This window comes from Adelges cooleyi, unplaced genomic scaffold (assembly GCF_023614345.1).
Source record: "Adelges cooleyi isolate 19-005CV unplaced genomic scaffold, UGA_ACOO_1.1 ACOO_flye_CR_arks_rails_tigmint_CR_PRNA_718, whole genome shotgun sequence".
Lineage (NCBI taxonomy): Eukaryota > Metazoa > Arthropoda > Insecta > Hemiptera > Adelgidae > Adelges > Adelges cooleyi.
In genome coordinates this window covers 12,994-29,087 of record NW_026096424.1, presented here as the reverse complement: position 1 = coordinate 29,087, position 16,094 = coordinate 12,994, and the positions used below count along the sequence as shown (strand labels likewise).

Sequence of the window (16,094 nt, the reverse complement as noted above, 5' to 3'; positions counted from 1 at the left end):
AATGTTTATAATTTTTATTTAAGGGGACACAATAACTACATATTTTCTTTATATATATATACATATCATATAAATTTCAACGCGATGTAGCCATTTTTCTCGACATTTTAGTAGGACAAGTTGAAAATTGAAAAGTTCTATATTTTTATTTTTTACGATTAAGGTTAAAGTAGACAAATTGTTTAACTTTCAATTTAACATATTTTAGTTATTTTCATCCTTTTCAGCTATAATATCTCCTGAAGACCCGTCGACTTTCCGTCTCCACTGTGTACCGACCACATAGGGCTGACTTTTATTTATTAAATTAGTGAGTACACTTTTATTTTTGCCTGTAAGCTTGACCGTGAAATATAGTATTATAGAAACATCTTTTTTTTTCGTTAAAATTTATAAATTAAAAAAAAAATAATATTACCCGTTACCACAACAGCTATCATAAATAAATAAATATTTAAAAAAATTTAAAACGTTTATATTGTTAAGCCACATGTGTTAGGCGATAATATTTGAAATCGTAAAAACTAGTTTTTGTTTGTAAGACCACATGTGGTAGATAAAAACACTTCGGTGTACATTTGTTATACTTTAAACAATGTCTTCTCGATTGTACGAATAAACAAATGCAAAACCACATTTTTTTTATTATGATGGCGGTGTCATCGATACAGGGTATCCCATCAACATATAATTAATGAAAAATCATATTCACATATTTATTCTAGTTTGATAGGTTCTTTTATTCGTTTTGTTGTAAGATTATACATCTGATTATTGTTGGGTGACAAGGTCTTTCGTGTAGGAGTTTGTGCAGCATATACTTTCATATATCGGTTCTATCTACTGATCCGCTCTTATTCTTCTATATAAATATTATGAATATGAATATAAATTATAACAATATAGTCTTAAGTGTTTTCGATCTAAACCCAAGATGGTTACATTAAATTCTGGCAAGACACCCTGTATAACAAAAAATCTGGATGACCGTCGAAAAATATGTTGTTACATATGCTACATTTGCAACATGCTGGTACATTGGTTTCTTTGCACGGCCAGTAAAATTATATTTACACTAGTGCTAAAACACATTGAATAGCAGTATACCGTATAATAACTCAACAATAACAAACAAATAAATAACGAAAAACAATATCTTATTGCAAGTTGGTTTTTTGGTAAAACTAAAAAATAACATACAATTTTTTTCTAATAAAAACTATTTATTAGTGCAATAACCACAACTCCAGTGTGACTTCCAATTAACTAGTTTTGTCATATTATTCCGGTAATACTAAATTATTTGCAGTTAAAACGAGGCCATGTCGTTCTCTTGGCCTCCGGTGTTGCTAATTGTACTAACAGTGGGTTTTTTGCAATACGGCGATTCGTGTGTACGTGAATCATATGCAGAAAAAAAAACTAGAGAACACTATCAACAATTGCTCGATATAGATACGGGATACACTCACGATGAATTGAAAGAGAACTATAATAAAATGAAGTTGCCTTTTTCATGGTCAGTGGTGGAACCGAGTGATGTTACAGAAGTTTACAAAAGACTCCTGTGTAGTTATGTGTTGCATTGTGGTCATTATATGAATTTGATCGAACCACTGTTGACCAAAGAAGGTAAGGATGCGTTACAGGGTCTTATTAACGACAAGAAAGAATGCGTGTTTTCATTCGAAGAAGAGGTGATCGACATGTTAAACTTTTTATATAATTTCGGTTATATCGATTCTATCGATCCGTTATGGTCCGTGTCCTTGTATTCGAGAAGTTTGGGCTCACAAGACATAAAGGATATATTAAACGACGAAGATACACGAATCCGACTTTTGAGTGATCACAAAAAAGTTTCCATCCAACTTGCAAAATTCACTGGACAACAATGCCAGTTTGGAGATGATAATAACAAGTATGACGACAAGAACGTTAATTCTGAATATTTTAAATCTCTGCAAGAACTCCGTGCTATTCCAAAAATATCGCACGAGACAATCAATGCCTCTGTGGTCGAACTCAAGCAGACAATCAAAGATAGATTTTATAATTTAACTCAATGTATGACCATCGTAGATTGTACATCGTACTTCAGATTTGATCATTTGCTTTTGACATCTAAAATAAAAGACTCTGTTTTGAGACAATTATTAAACGACTTTGCAGAAATTACCGACCAATTGGAACAAGAAAGTATATACCGTCTAATAAATGATAAATGCTCCAAAAAGCTTGACTTTAAATCTTTTGGGGCACTGACCAACGACGTTGCGGAATGCCAAGGTATTTTAGTGAACGTTATAAGATATGTCATACATTACACCTCGTGGAAACACATTTTAGAAATTGCATTACGCTTAAAATCTGGAATATGGCCTGTGCCTGCTATCGATCAGATAAAGAAGTCTAGCGAGAATATGAAAAACTATTTTGATGAAGTTATAAAGATTTTTAATTTGGAAAAAGATAATGAATTAGAATTTATTGCCAAACTCTTTTCTGAATCATTTGTATTCAAGTTAGCTGATGTAAGTAAAAACAAAGAGCTTGAAAATACCGTTTTGAAACAACTAAAAGAAATTAATTCGAAATATTTTCAATTCGGTAATGATAACTTTTCTGTTGACAAGATTACCGGAAATTATTTACAAGATAGAAAGCTTAAGTTAAAAAATATGGGGAAGTGTTGGGAGTTTGATACTAATTTATTAGAGAGTGAATTAAGTTTTTTTGCATTTAGGGAATTTGTAAAACATTCATTTGGAGGTACTGATTTTGATGTAATACGTTCATTTATTCGTTATTCTAAAAACAAGAATCTATAATTTATTGCATGTTGTTTTTTTTTTTAATTTTAATTTCTGCTAATTTTATTAAAATATTAAATTGTGTTAAAATCAGGCTATATAAATTCTGGTGTACTTAGTCTATGAAGAGTTTTGTTATCATTAACATGTAATAGTTTTAATTTTGTGACTTCCCATGTTATAATTATTGTGAAAAGCTTCATAGTTTACCCAATAATCTAACAGTCTTATATTAATATTATAAAAACAATTAATTTTGTCAAATAAATAATGTGCTACAATTTTAACTGGTTTTTATTTCTAATAACTATTTATTCATTATTCCAATTTTTACTAAACCGGCTGTTAATATCACTATACAATTATCCTCCATCAAATGTAAAAAAAAAGACAATCGAACTCGCAACGAATCTGTGATTGTGATTTGGGATATTATAATAATAATTTTTTTTTTTTTAATTGTGTTTGTTTAAAACAGGTTTTAACATCTAGATAACTAACCTATGTGTAGATGTAAAATATTTAAGGTAACAGAAAGTGTGAAATTGTATTCAATTAAAGAATATAACAGGAATTCACTTTCGAAAATGTCTACACATGTTGTTACATATGCTACATTTGCAACATGCTGGTATAGGCGTGCGCACGGGGCGAGCTGGTCGTGCCTGGGCTCGACCGGACATTTTATAGGGGGCTAATTTTTTTTTTGTATAGTTAAATTTGCGTATACATTTTACTAAAATCTATATTGTATAATAATATGTTCGTGAAGATCATAAGCATTTTATTTGTTGTGACTTGTGATAGTGTAATAAAACTAAACATATTTACCGGCTACCACTAATAATAAAACCAGATATTAATACTAATAATAATGAATCCATCCATTCATGGCTCGATTGGATAAAATCAAACAATTACCCAAACTCATTTAATGGATTTTACACCGTACTAAAATTTTTTACTGTATTACCAGTTACAAGTTGTTCCTGCGAAAGAGTATTTTCAAAATTAACAATAGTAAAAAATAAATTGAGGAGTACTATGCTCCAAGACCGGCTAAATGATTTATTATTAATGTTTACTGAATCAGAACTAACATCTAGTGTCGACATTGACATGGTGATTGACGAATTCAAAGCTAAGGAAAATAGAAGAATTTATTTATAATTCTTCATTTATTATAATATAATAATACATCAGTAAATATTTTTATATGTATAATGTATTAATATACGTACATATCATTTTTAATTATTAATTGGTTTAATAATTAACATTTTCTTTCATTTTGGGTAATGTTTTATTTTTTAACATATTTCTATTTATGTTGAATGATTTTAAAGGATTGAAATTTTTGTATTTAACTTCAATAACATGCGTCTAGAAATAAAAATATGTTGTATGCTCATTAACCAGTTTTTTATTTACAGTTAGAACGTATGTTTACTATTAAAATAAATGTAGGGGCACTGTCCAAGTATTGGGGCACTAATATTGTTCAAAGCTCGACCGGAAATTGAAGTCTGCGCACGCCTATGCACGCTGGTACATAGGTTGCTTTGCACAGACAGTAAAACATTATTTACACTAGTGCTAAAACACATTGAACAGCCTTATACCGTATAAAAACTCAACAACAGCTGTCTACGACGTGACGGCATGACAAAGGTCTTCGACCGCTGCACCGCATTTGTTCGCGATAATCGGCGTTTCCCTTCTTCCCGTGCCCTCCACTCTGAGTTTTATCATGTTCCGTTATTATGTGGTATAACCTTTAAATACTGTTGTGTAGTTTTTGAAAATTTCATGCTCATGGGCTGGGCCACACACCCTTTTCCTTCGTGTCCAAAACGTACAATTCAAAATTGCACTTTTCTTTTCTCTGTTCTCGTGTTTTTCGCGCTGCCATTACATAATATAATAAACAGTTTATCTAAAACGCCGACTTGTTGTAGTTCTTATTTCCACCGTGACAATATCTTATTGCAAGTTGGCTTTTTGGTAAAACTAAAAAAAAAAAATACAATTTTTTTCTTATAAATACCACTTAATACTGCAAAAAACACAACTCCTGTGTGACTTCCAGAAAACTAGTTTTGTCATATTATTCCGGTAATATTAAATTATTTTTAGTTTAAACGAAGTCATGTCGTTCTCTTGGCCTCTGGTGTTGCTAATTGTACTAACAGTGGGTTTTTTGCAATACGGCGATTCGTGTGTACGTAGATCATATGCAAAAAGAAAAACCAGAGGACACTATAAACAATTGCTCGATATAGATACGGGATACTCTCACGATGAATTGAAAAAGAACTATAATAAAATGAACTGGTCTTTTTCATGGTCAGCGGTGGAACCGAGTGATGTTACAGAAGTGTACAAAAGACTCCTGTGTAGTTATGTGTTGCATTGTGGTCATTATATGAATTTGATCGAACCACTGTTGACCGAAGAAGGTAAGGACGCGTTACAGGGTCTTATTAACGACAAGAAAGAATGCGTGTTTTCATTCGAAGAAGAGGTGATCGCCATGTTAAACATTTTATATAATTTCGGTTATATCGATTCTATCGATCCGTTATGGTCTGTGTTCATGTATTCGAGAATTTTGGGCTCACAAGACATAAAGGATATATTAAACGACGAAGATACACGAATCCGACTTTTGAGTGATCACAAAAAAGTTTCCATCCAACTTGCAAAATTCACTGGACAACAATGCCAGTTTGGAGATGATAATAACAAGTATACCGACCAATACACTAATTCTGAATATTTTAATTCCCAGCAAGAGTGTGCTATTCCAATAATATCGCACGAGACAATCAATGCCTCTGTGGTCAAACTCAAGCAGACAATCAAAGTTAGATTTTATAATTTAACTCAATGTATGACCATCGTAGATTGTACATCGTACTTCAGATTTGATCATTTGCTTTTGACATCAAAAATAAAAGACTCTGTTTTGAGACAATTATTAAACGACTTTGCAGAAATTACCGACCAATTGGAACAAGAAAGTATATACCGTCTAATAAATGATAAATGCTCCAAAAAGCTTGACTTTAAATCTTTTGGGGCACTGACCAACGACGTTGCCGAATGCCAAGGTATTTTAGTGAATGTTATAAGATATGTCATACATTACACCTCGTGGAAACACATGTTAGAAATTGCATTACGCTTAAAATCTGGAATATGGCCAGTGCCTGCTATCGATCAGATAAAGAAGTCTAGCGAGAATATGAAAAACTATTTTGATGAAATTATAAAGATTTTTAATTTGGAAAAAGATAATGAATTAGAATTTATTGCCAAACTCTTTTCTGAATCATTTGTATCCAAGTTAGCCGATGTAAGAAAAAACATAGAGCTTGAAAATACCGTTTTGAAACAACTAAAAGAAATTAATTCGAAATATTTTCAACTCGCCAATGATAACTTTTCTGTTGACAAGTTTACCGGAAATTATTTACAAGATAGAAAACTTAAGTTAAGAGCTATGGGTAAGTGTTGTGAGTTTGATATTTATTTATTAGAGAGTGAATTAAGTTTTTTTGCATTTAGGCGATTTGTAAAACTTTCATTTGTACGTACTGATTTTGATGTAATACGTTCATTTATTCGTTATTCTAAAAACAAGAATCTATAATTTATTGCATGCTGTTTTTTTTTTAATTTTAATTTCTGCTAATTTTATTAAAATATTAAATTGTGTTAAAATCAGGCTATATAAATTCTGGTCTACTTATTCTATAAAGAGTTTTGTTATCATAAACATGTAATTATTTCAATTTTTTGACTTCACATGTTATAATTATTGTGATTAATCTTTATAGTTTAACCAATAATCTAATAGTCTTATATTAATATTATAAAAACAATTAATTATGTCAAATAAATAATATGCTACAATTTCGACTGGTTTTTATTTCTAATAACTATTTTTTCATCATTCCATTTTTACTAAATCAGCTCTTAATATCACTATAAAATTATCCTCGATCAAATATGAAAGTACAAGACAATCGAATTCGCAACGAATTTGTGATTGTGATTTGGGATATTGTAATAATAATTTTTTTTTTATTTATTGAGTTTGTTTAAAACAGGTTTCAACATCTAGGTAATTAACCTATGTGTAGGATACATTGTATAAATAGAAAAAATAAATTGATTAATTATAACTAAGAAGTAATAAAATGTTTAAACATCAAAAAGTGTTGTTCTGAGTTTATTTTACATTAATTTGTACAGTTTAATAATTATTTTATGTGCATTATTTTCTTTAGAAGCATATTTTATTGTTTTTGGGATGTCATACTGATTCCTCGCAAATGAGTATACCAGGAAATCTATTGTTGTATGATTATTGCTCAGGTTGAGTTTACAAATTTAGCAGAATGGTTTTGGTTCCCTGTTTAATAGAAATTAGTGTGTGAGCTGGGAATGGCCTATTTTAACTCTGCTGATAAAGTTTTGGTCGTGCCAGTTGAATTCAGATGGATATCGGTAAGGTACAATGTGTTATATGTGATCTCTCTTAGCTTATTGTCTTATCTTTCACTTGACAAAGCAAAATTGCGACATTATAATACTTTGTCTGGAAAAAACTTTAGAAACATTAGTGGTATTGTATGGTTAAAACTAAAATATTTTTGTTTTATTTATTTATTTCTACGCCTGACGGTGATTTACAAGAAAAGTACATAAGTGTTAGGTAGGTATATGAAATGTAGGTACTATGTTATATCTATAGCCTAACTAGATGGGAGAGGGGAAGAGCTAAGCAAGTTCAAACGCATTAAATCACTTTCAAAATAACTCTTTAAACCACTATGCTAATTTATAATTGGGCTTAGTATAATACTGTATTAGATTGGACTGCACAGATAAAACTGTGATTGGTTTGAGCTGTACTGGTTAGGACAGAACTTAATTAATACACTACAAGTTTAAACTATACTAGTTGGAAATGTACAAGTTTTGCTGGTGAACACTGTGCTAAGTTTGAACATTACTGGTTTAAGCTATACTGGGTTTGTACTTAACCGATATTTATTTATTGACATAACTGGTGTTAACCCAAATACAGTACTAAATAGAAAAAAAACCATAAATATAATAATAACAAAACTAAAATTATACAAATGATAATGTAAACATATAGTTCAAATGGATCGGTATTTTGTTTTTTTATTGAAATATTATTTCTTCATAATCCATAAAGTAATAGCATTAAATACTGGACAATTTTACCAAGATTGTAGTTTAGTACCACAAAGATGCAAACAAATATCTATCAATTTTTTTTTAGTTAAAATACAATTAATTTTATTATACTTAATATTAATTATTATTATGGAGTTATTAATGTCTGAAGCTTAAAAACTAAGTATTTTATGGAATACATTTTAGATGAAGTATAGTACCTACAAAGGAACAATTTTTTTCGTTAAGTTAAGTTAGTTAACTTAATAAGTATGTAAAATATTTAGGGTAACAGAAAGTGTCAAATTGTATTCAATTGAAGATTATAACAGGAATTCACTTTCGAAAATGTCTACCGAACCGATTTCAAATACTTTTATCTTTGTTAAAAATTTTACATCTTCTTTAGGAGGGCTAAAAGGCCATTTTTTAAATTTTACTCTAAGCGTTTATATTTTTACTTTTTTATAGTTTTTTTTTTGAAAAATATAATTAATTTTCTAATAGCTAAATCAAAAAACAGCATATTAGTCCTTTTAGAGAGTCCTTTAGATCTAAATGCTTGACAAAATTACACCTACTTAAGATGGTCGGATTTAAATTTTGGTAAACATATTTAAGCTTAATAGCCTCTTTTCAAGGTTGTTATATTTCAATTAGAATTGTGTTTAAATCCTACTTTAAATTTCGCAAATTTTTAGTATTCACTTCGTTGTCTTTTTCAAAGTCAACTAAAAAGTAGATTTTTAAATAACTATTCAAAAATCTACTTGCGCAATAACCTGGGGGAAAAGGCCGATGAGCTCAAATTTTTATACAGAATTGAAATTCGACACAATTTTGCTTTTAGGTCTCAGTTGGTCTTTCATGCGCTACCAAAATGTCTTTAAAACTGGCCAAACAATATTGTTAAGCGCTCTTGTTGACATAATCGGCAGAAGATGGTCCGATGAGATTGGCCGACCTTAGGAACATGATGAGCCATTCTGTAGACAACGAACAGGAAAAAAAAGTACTCCAGAATATGTCGGGCGGACAAAATTACATAAATGTAGAAACCCTTCAAATTACCCTGGAAAACGTCCACTATAAATTTAACCAAACTAATCTTCGGGCTTTTGATGTCAATAAATATTTAAAAACCACATTAGAAGGTAATTTGGAGGGAGTTATGTACATCAAAATTAATTAATAATTTACTGTTGATTCACTGTTGAATTCAAAACGCACGTCATCGTATCGTTGTTTATTGTAGAAAACCAAAAAAAACCCGATTTGTCCATGAACTGTTTTCAACTTTTAAATTTGAATTAATTGGTGTAACTATAGAATTGTATAATATGTTTTTTTTAAGATTTATTTTTTATATTATATTCTACTATTATATTTTAATATTATTACTCTACCGCACAGCGCACTCCAGCTTCCATCGTACCCCTTAACCATTAGTAACTTGAAAGGTAATTGAAAGGTTATCGACTAGTTAAAATTTTCGGTAAATTATTCCTAATGAAACGGCTATGTTAATTTTTTTTTGAAAATGTAACAAAAAGAATAAAATAAATTATTTAAAAAAGTAATATAATTAAGTGCAATAAAAAACGTGGTGCTTATAGCGCAAATGTGTATAAATTAATTTCAACAAATAAAATCTTAAATATATTTACTAGAACAAAAGTTATTTCTTTTGTCGAATCGTTGTGGACAGTGGAACACCTTGTATAATTACTATATTGATAAAAATAAACATTATTCAATATCCCACAACTGTGTCTCCCTCTAGTATTTAGATATATTTTATTTTCGAACTTTGCGATATCAAAATTGAGATCACATTGTATGAAAACAATATGAAAACAAAAAATTCGATTATTAATTAAACCCAGTGAGATATTGACTGGTTCGTGATAAAAGAATCACCCTGTATAGCAAATCAAAGTTTACGATTGAAAAACAGGTACATTTTTTCGGGGTTTATCGGTTTTTAGGATAAAAGAGTCGACTTATTTTACTTTTGACCTACCGATAAATAATTATCTCCATACGATTTCGGATCTATACAAGTGTCGCACAACAGGAAAAAAAATTGTATTTTACCTACAGATACTTTTTATCATTATTAAAACGATAGTTTCTTAGTTCTTGTTATCGTATCGAGGCAAAAAAAACTCTATGTGTTAAAGAGCATATGTATAAAAAATGTATAAATTATTATTTAAGTTAGATTCACACCACGAAGAAAAACGGTAAACACCCATCAAACATACATTTATAAATATATAATGTCTATCGATAAATTGTCATACGCTACCTTCTATGCAAATTCACAAAAATTCACATAGGCTGGCCTGGCAAATTTTTCTGCATGATACGTCATGACGATCGATGTGTAAAACCAATAACTAAAAAGCACGTAAGCTTAAACTCTGCGTTCAAATTCAGTACACCGTTTAGTAAGCTGCACTATCAAACTCCAAAAGTTGTAAGTATACTTTGACGATCGGAAAATGTAAAATTTTCAAATACTCTTATTTAAAAAAAACGTATTAGCGATACAAATTTCTATTTTCCATTTATATCTTAAATATATTTAAGGGGACGTTTTGGATAAAATGCTAAATTCGATTTGATAGTTGATAATTATTTTTCATAATACGTAGTGTTGGAATAAAAGCATCATTCGAATAAAATGGTATTTGAGCAAAAGTCATTTGAATAAATTGTGGAAAAAAATACTCGATTGAGAATTTGTATAACTCTAGTTGAAATATATATATATTTTTAAAATTTGTATAATAGCCTTAACTTTATTCATAAGGATTTTATATTTCTTTATTTGACAATCCCTAAAACCGTGTTTTCCTCTCGTCATTTTTTAATGAATGATTTTTCTTTAAACAATAATGATAGTAAGAATAATTATGATTCAAGCGTAGTTAAATTTTAGAACTCGAAATTGAGTAGTCAAAAGATTTTGCTGAGTTGCTTCTTGTATTTTAAATCTAATGAAATCTAAAACGTTGAATAATTTGTTTATTTGTTTGACTAGAAATTTTTAGCTTCGATGCAAATCGGATAAGTTCCTTATCGCGGGTTGGCGTGGGGGGGGGGGAGACCTAGCCGAGAAAAAATGTAACGCGTTATGAAAACTATATGTGGTACGGTCGAGCGTGATCGGTTCCCAAGAGTGAGTGGACCGGGTTCAAATCCGGCTCCCCTCTCAACGCTTTTTGCATTTTTTTACAAATTTTTTTTCAACTTTTATGATAATTTATATTGCAAGAAGTCTAAAAACTTATAAAATATTTATATTTTATTACTACAAAATACATTTTTACCCTTAAAAGTACTTGATAACCTATATTACATTCGGTTTTTCGTCATTTATTATACTTGACAGGAGATTTTAATATTAATTTTCAAAAACAAGAAACCACTCACTCCTGGGAACCGATCACGCTCGACCGCAACATATATAGTTCTCATAACGAAACCTATAAGAAACCTGCATACGAAAGGGACTTCGTTACAAACATATTAAACGGAAAACAAATTCGGCATTACAGTTCTTTTTTAATTGCCGGAAAACTGTGTTATCGCAGATTGCGTATATTTTAACAAACACACCTAAAATCTTAAAAAAAATTTTATCAAATCATTAAAACAATTTTATGTATATCTATGCAGAATGATACTATTAAGTTTTGTGCTCAAGTACCACTTTTTAAGAACAAAACCGTGTCCTGTTCGTGGTGGAAAATTGTATAGATGTTTTTGTTTTCATGAACACTATAGCTCGGTGTGGACACGAAATTGTGTTTAAATATTAATTGTTAAATGTAATTAAATATTAATGTGTTAAGAAATAAAAACAAGTTATATTAATAACTTGTTTATATTATACCAATGTCATCATCCCGTAAATATTTTAAAAGTTCATTGATTCATATACATTTCTTTTTTGTAACGTTGGTCTTACCCAAAAACGTCTTTTTTTTAATTTTTTTATTATTTTGAACATTTAAATAAATATATCCAGCACCCAATATTAGTATACCTTCCTCGTCTTCGATATCTCTTGTCAGTTTCTACATTAATATTTTAATTATTAAAAAAATGTAATTCTTAAAACAAAAACGATCTTTTCAGAATGGATAGATGAAAAAAAACCCAACACAAACATAGTATTTTAATTTTTGTTCATGATTTGTTAAGGTTTTTTGTCAATTCAGTGTGGACAAATGTTTTTTTACAGTTCTGTTTTTTATAAACAGAAAAAAGTTGAGTTTTTGTTTTGTTTTTTTAAAACCTCTGTGTGGACCCGGCTTACGATTTAATTTTAATTTAAATGTTACAAACTCATTGTTTCTTTAGAAAATAACAAGAAATTAATATACAGGGGGGGGGGCATTAAAACGGGCGATTTTCCAATGTATTTAAATGGGAAAACCCGTTTCACTACCACACCCTTTACATTTTAAGGATCTATGAAAAGGTTTTTTTAGTTGCGTTTTGTTTTCTACATTGTCAATCTAGTAAAATAGATGTATATCAGAACTTTGAAATAATATAATCTATGATGTATAAATAGTTTGTGTGAGATTGCTCTAATGGAAGTATATAATACATAAATATTGAATTTATCGAGAATAAGCGATTATAATTTAAACTATGGAGTACAAACGGCTGAAACTTGAATCGTCCACCATTCCAACTAAATTTAACAAGACATTGTATATGTGTTATTTGGTCCACTTCGTTTTTGCAAAAAAAAAAAAACAGTACAGTGGGGTCGGGGCTAAGTGGCGACGAGGAGGTCACAGGTTTACAGGAATTTTTTAAAAAAACGCTTCGATGCAAATCGGTAGTTAGTATTTTTAAGCCAGTACAGTCCAAACCAAGCACAGTATAAAACAGCAAAGTTAGAAAGTATTAAATTGAGGTTCTGTATTTACAAATAAGCATCAAAGCGTTTATTTGAAAGTCATTTTATTCAATTTTGTCACTTTTATTTATAATAATTCCTGTAGACCTGTGACCTTTCCGTCCCCTCGTTGCTTTGATTCCATTATGCCTATACTCTACTGTACTAGTCCTCTTGTATAAAATCACTTTCAAATTAACGCTTTGGTGCTTATTTGTAAATACAGAAACTCAATTTAATACTTTCTAACTTTGCTGGTTTATACTGTGCTTGGTTTGGACTGTACTGGCTTGAAAATACTAACTACCGATTTGTATCGAAGCGTTTTTTCGAAAGTGATTTTATCACTTTCAGATTTAAAAATTCCTGTAAACCTTTGACCTCCCCGTCGCCACTATACCCCGACCCAACTATGCTCTGTCCCCACTATGCCCCGATCTCACTGTACTGGTTTTTTAAAATATTTTTAAATAATACAAGTAAATGAAGGTAATATTTTATTAAATTTAATTAATTTGTTAATTATCTCGTGCCTAACGCTGATCTGCGTAAAGTTTCTTACAGCTGAAACACATTTTAACATTTTTATTTTATAACAATTTTTAATTGAAAAAAAAAAGAAAAACACTTTCTCTGGACTATATTATTAATTGCAGTCAAATTTTATACGTTGCTTTTAGGATAAAAAAATGTATTGTTGAAAAGCGCAATTTTATGTTTTTTTTTCAATAATTGTTAACGTACCTGTTTCATAAACTTTTTAAATTAAAAATAATGTTAAAAACAGTACGGCTTGTTGAAAATTCTTTGAAGTTATGATAGGAGCGTAAGCGTGGTTAGGTTATGTTGGTTTAGACGTCTTTTATTTTTTTCTAAATAAAAAGCTACACAAAAAAAAAAAATTATAATAATAATAACAATTATCTTATTTCTACTGGAGCATCAGAAAATTATATGACCATAGTAATACGTTATATGTTGAAATACATCCGACTATACATCTACTAATTTTCTCAATTGTAATAATACACTACAATCAGACGTAGTACAAGATGACAACTTGACTGCAATACAATAACTGCAATGATTTTTTTTTTTTTTTAGATTTTAAAAGTATTCAATTTACGTGTTTATAGACACCGTCATACGATGAAATTCAATGGCTTGGGTCTTTTATGTATGTTGCTAGTTAGCTCTTTGAATGTCGTTTCGGGACATGAATGTCTTAGTTTAGAACCTGTGAAAGATTTCGATATGAAAAAAGTAAGTTGAAGTAACGCGTTTGATACTTGATAGGATATAAAATAATAAAATAAAACAATTAACTACCGTGTGGTAATTAACCATAATAATTATCATTGGTTAAGCATCTACTAGCCTTACTGTATTTATAATTAATGTAGCTACCTTTTTTTTAACTTAAGCCTATAATTTATTGTTACATAAAAATATATATAGGAAACTAATGTGGGTCATTTATAATATATAATTGTTCATTTCACTTCTTACTCATCCCCACCGTTAGAAGTTTCTGTTTTATCGGAATTTTTACCAACCGACTTAGCGACCCCAAAACTATAAATACAATTTGACAAATGTATGTAAATCGGCTAGTTCCGCCAGAACTTTGAAACGCCTCAAATATTAAATCATAAAGTTCAGTAAAATTGAACTTTATGATAAATAAAAATAAATAAACTTGGTACAAGTATGACTGACTTGTGTTTAGGAAAATAATAATTGGGAGATGTAGGAGGGGTGGTATATCAGCTACTTTTCGAGGTCAGGACGTAAAAGAGTCGACATACAAAATGTTCGGAAACTAAATCTTTAGTTACTGTATAAATATTTGTTTATAGACCTAGCTGACATTTCTTAAAAACAACAACAAAATAACTTTCTTAGAAATATTGTTTTAACTAACTCCTGCGTGTACTCGTTCTAACCCGTCGCTTTTTCTATAGTTTTTAGGGCCATGGTACGTCATAAAAACGACGTTATACGTTACTCGATGTTTGGTGTATGATATTTACACACAGAAAATCGATGATATGGCAGATCATGAAGCTAAATCCGATTACAAATTCATGTTTGGAGCATTGGAAGCCAATACAAATTCACCATCACAATTGACTTTTACCGATCTTAGAATTGATTACTCAAGTTCGTGCGATGATTTGACAGTTTTCTTTTAATATTTTTGTGAATTCTTTCATTGTGCTACACCCGATAAATCAACAATTCCTTTTTGTTTAAAGCTGAATGATTTTTAGCGTTTCATTAAATTTACCTACCGACAGTATAAACCACTTCACAGTGTATAGATACCCAATTGGAAAATTGTATAATATACTTGTTTGCAGATCCTGCAAACAAGAAACCGTCTATGGTTGTGTTCAACACTAACTATGAATCCTATGCGGGTGTATACGTATGCGCAAAAAGACGAAATGGCCATGGCTTCACACATTATATAGCCTTTATGTCCAGATCAGTGACGTTAGACAAAGAAATCATAAATGAAGTAAATACAAAATAACAATCGCTTCGGATTTTTGATATTTATAGTTTTGGAATAAAAAGAAAAATTAATTAATTGAATCTGATTTATGCAGTTAAATAAATTCATTGGTTTTTTTTTTATTTACAGTTGTTTTCAAGTGTATTTAATGGTCATATAACACCAGAAGATCTTAAATTCATAAACGTTGACCACGCGGACTGCAACTATGAGAATAGTAATGATCAGAAAGTCATTAACGAAGATGGGGTAGTTTACATATCTATCAAATGGCTACCATTTGTTGTACCTGCACCTTAAGGATATGTTAAAATGTATTAAATACGAATGAATTCTAAATATTTTTAGTACGACAACGTACAGCCAACCCATTACAATTATATTGTTGAATGCAATCTATAAAAACATTTTATAATAAACCCTTTTACCATTAATAAATACTTTTTAATTCAAAATCAGGGATAAAATCCTTATTAAAAAAAAAATGTTAAATTCTTAGGCCTTTTTGTTTAATTGGAAATCTTTAGCTTAGTGTAAATGTATTTAATGTGCTTTTAAATAAAATTAAACTCTACCAGATTATATTCAAGTAAAAAAGTTATAAAAAATTGGAAATTTATTT

At 29.7% G+C, this 16,094-nt stretch overlaps 1 protein-coding gene across 1 annotated transcript; it reads left to right on the top strand.

The window, feature by feature from the left end:
• Positions 1-1,244: 1,244 nt before the first annotated feature.
• On the top strand, positions 1,245-15,772 carry LOC126845219 (uncharacterized). The gene is made up of 6 exons (XM_050583815.1): positions 1,245-2,289; positions 5,927-5,981; positions 14,088-14,214; positions 14,991-15,114; positions 15,315-15,382; positions 15,602-15,772. The coding sequence occupies exons 1-6, from the start codon at positions 1,323-1,325 to the stop codon at positions 15,770-15,772; spliced, it is 1,512 nt and encodes a 503-aa protein (XP_050439772.1). The 5' UTR covers positions 1,245-1,322.
• Positions 15,773-16,094: the final 322 nt, after the last annotated feature.

What these genes read in the sequence shown, in the direction of transcription:
- LOC126845219 (XM_050583815.1), top strand. Translation starts at nt 1,323, where the DNA reads ATGTCGTTCTCTTGGCCTCCGGTGTTGCTAATTGTACTAACAGTGGGT. An exon ending in CGACGTTGCGGAATGCCAAG is followed by an intron (nt 2,290 to 5,926) that starts GTATTTTAGTGA and finishes CCGAATGCCAAG; the next exon opens with GTATTTTAGTGAATGTTATA. An exon ending in AATCCTATGCGGGTGTATAC is followed by an intron (nt 15,383 to 15,601) that starts GTATGCGCAAAA and finishes TTTTATTTACAG; the next exon opens with TTGTTTTCAAGTGTATTTAA.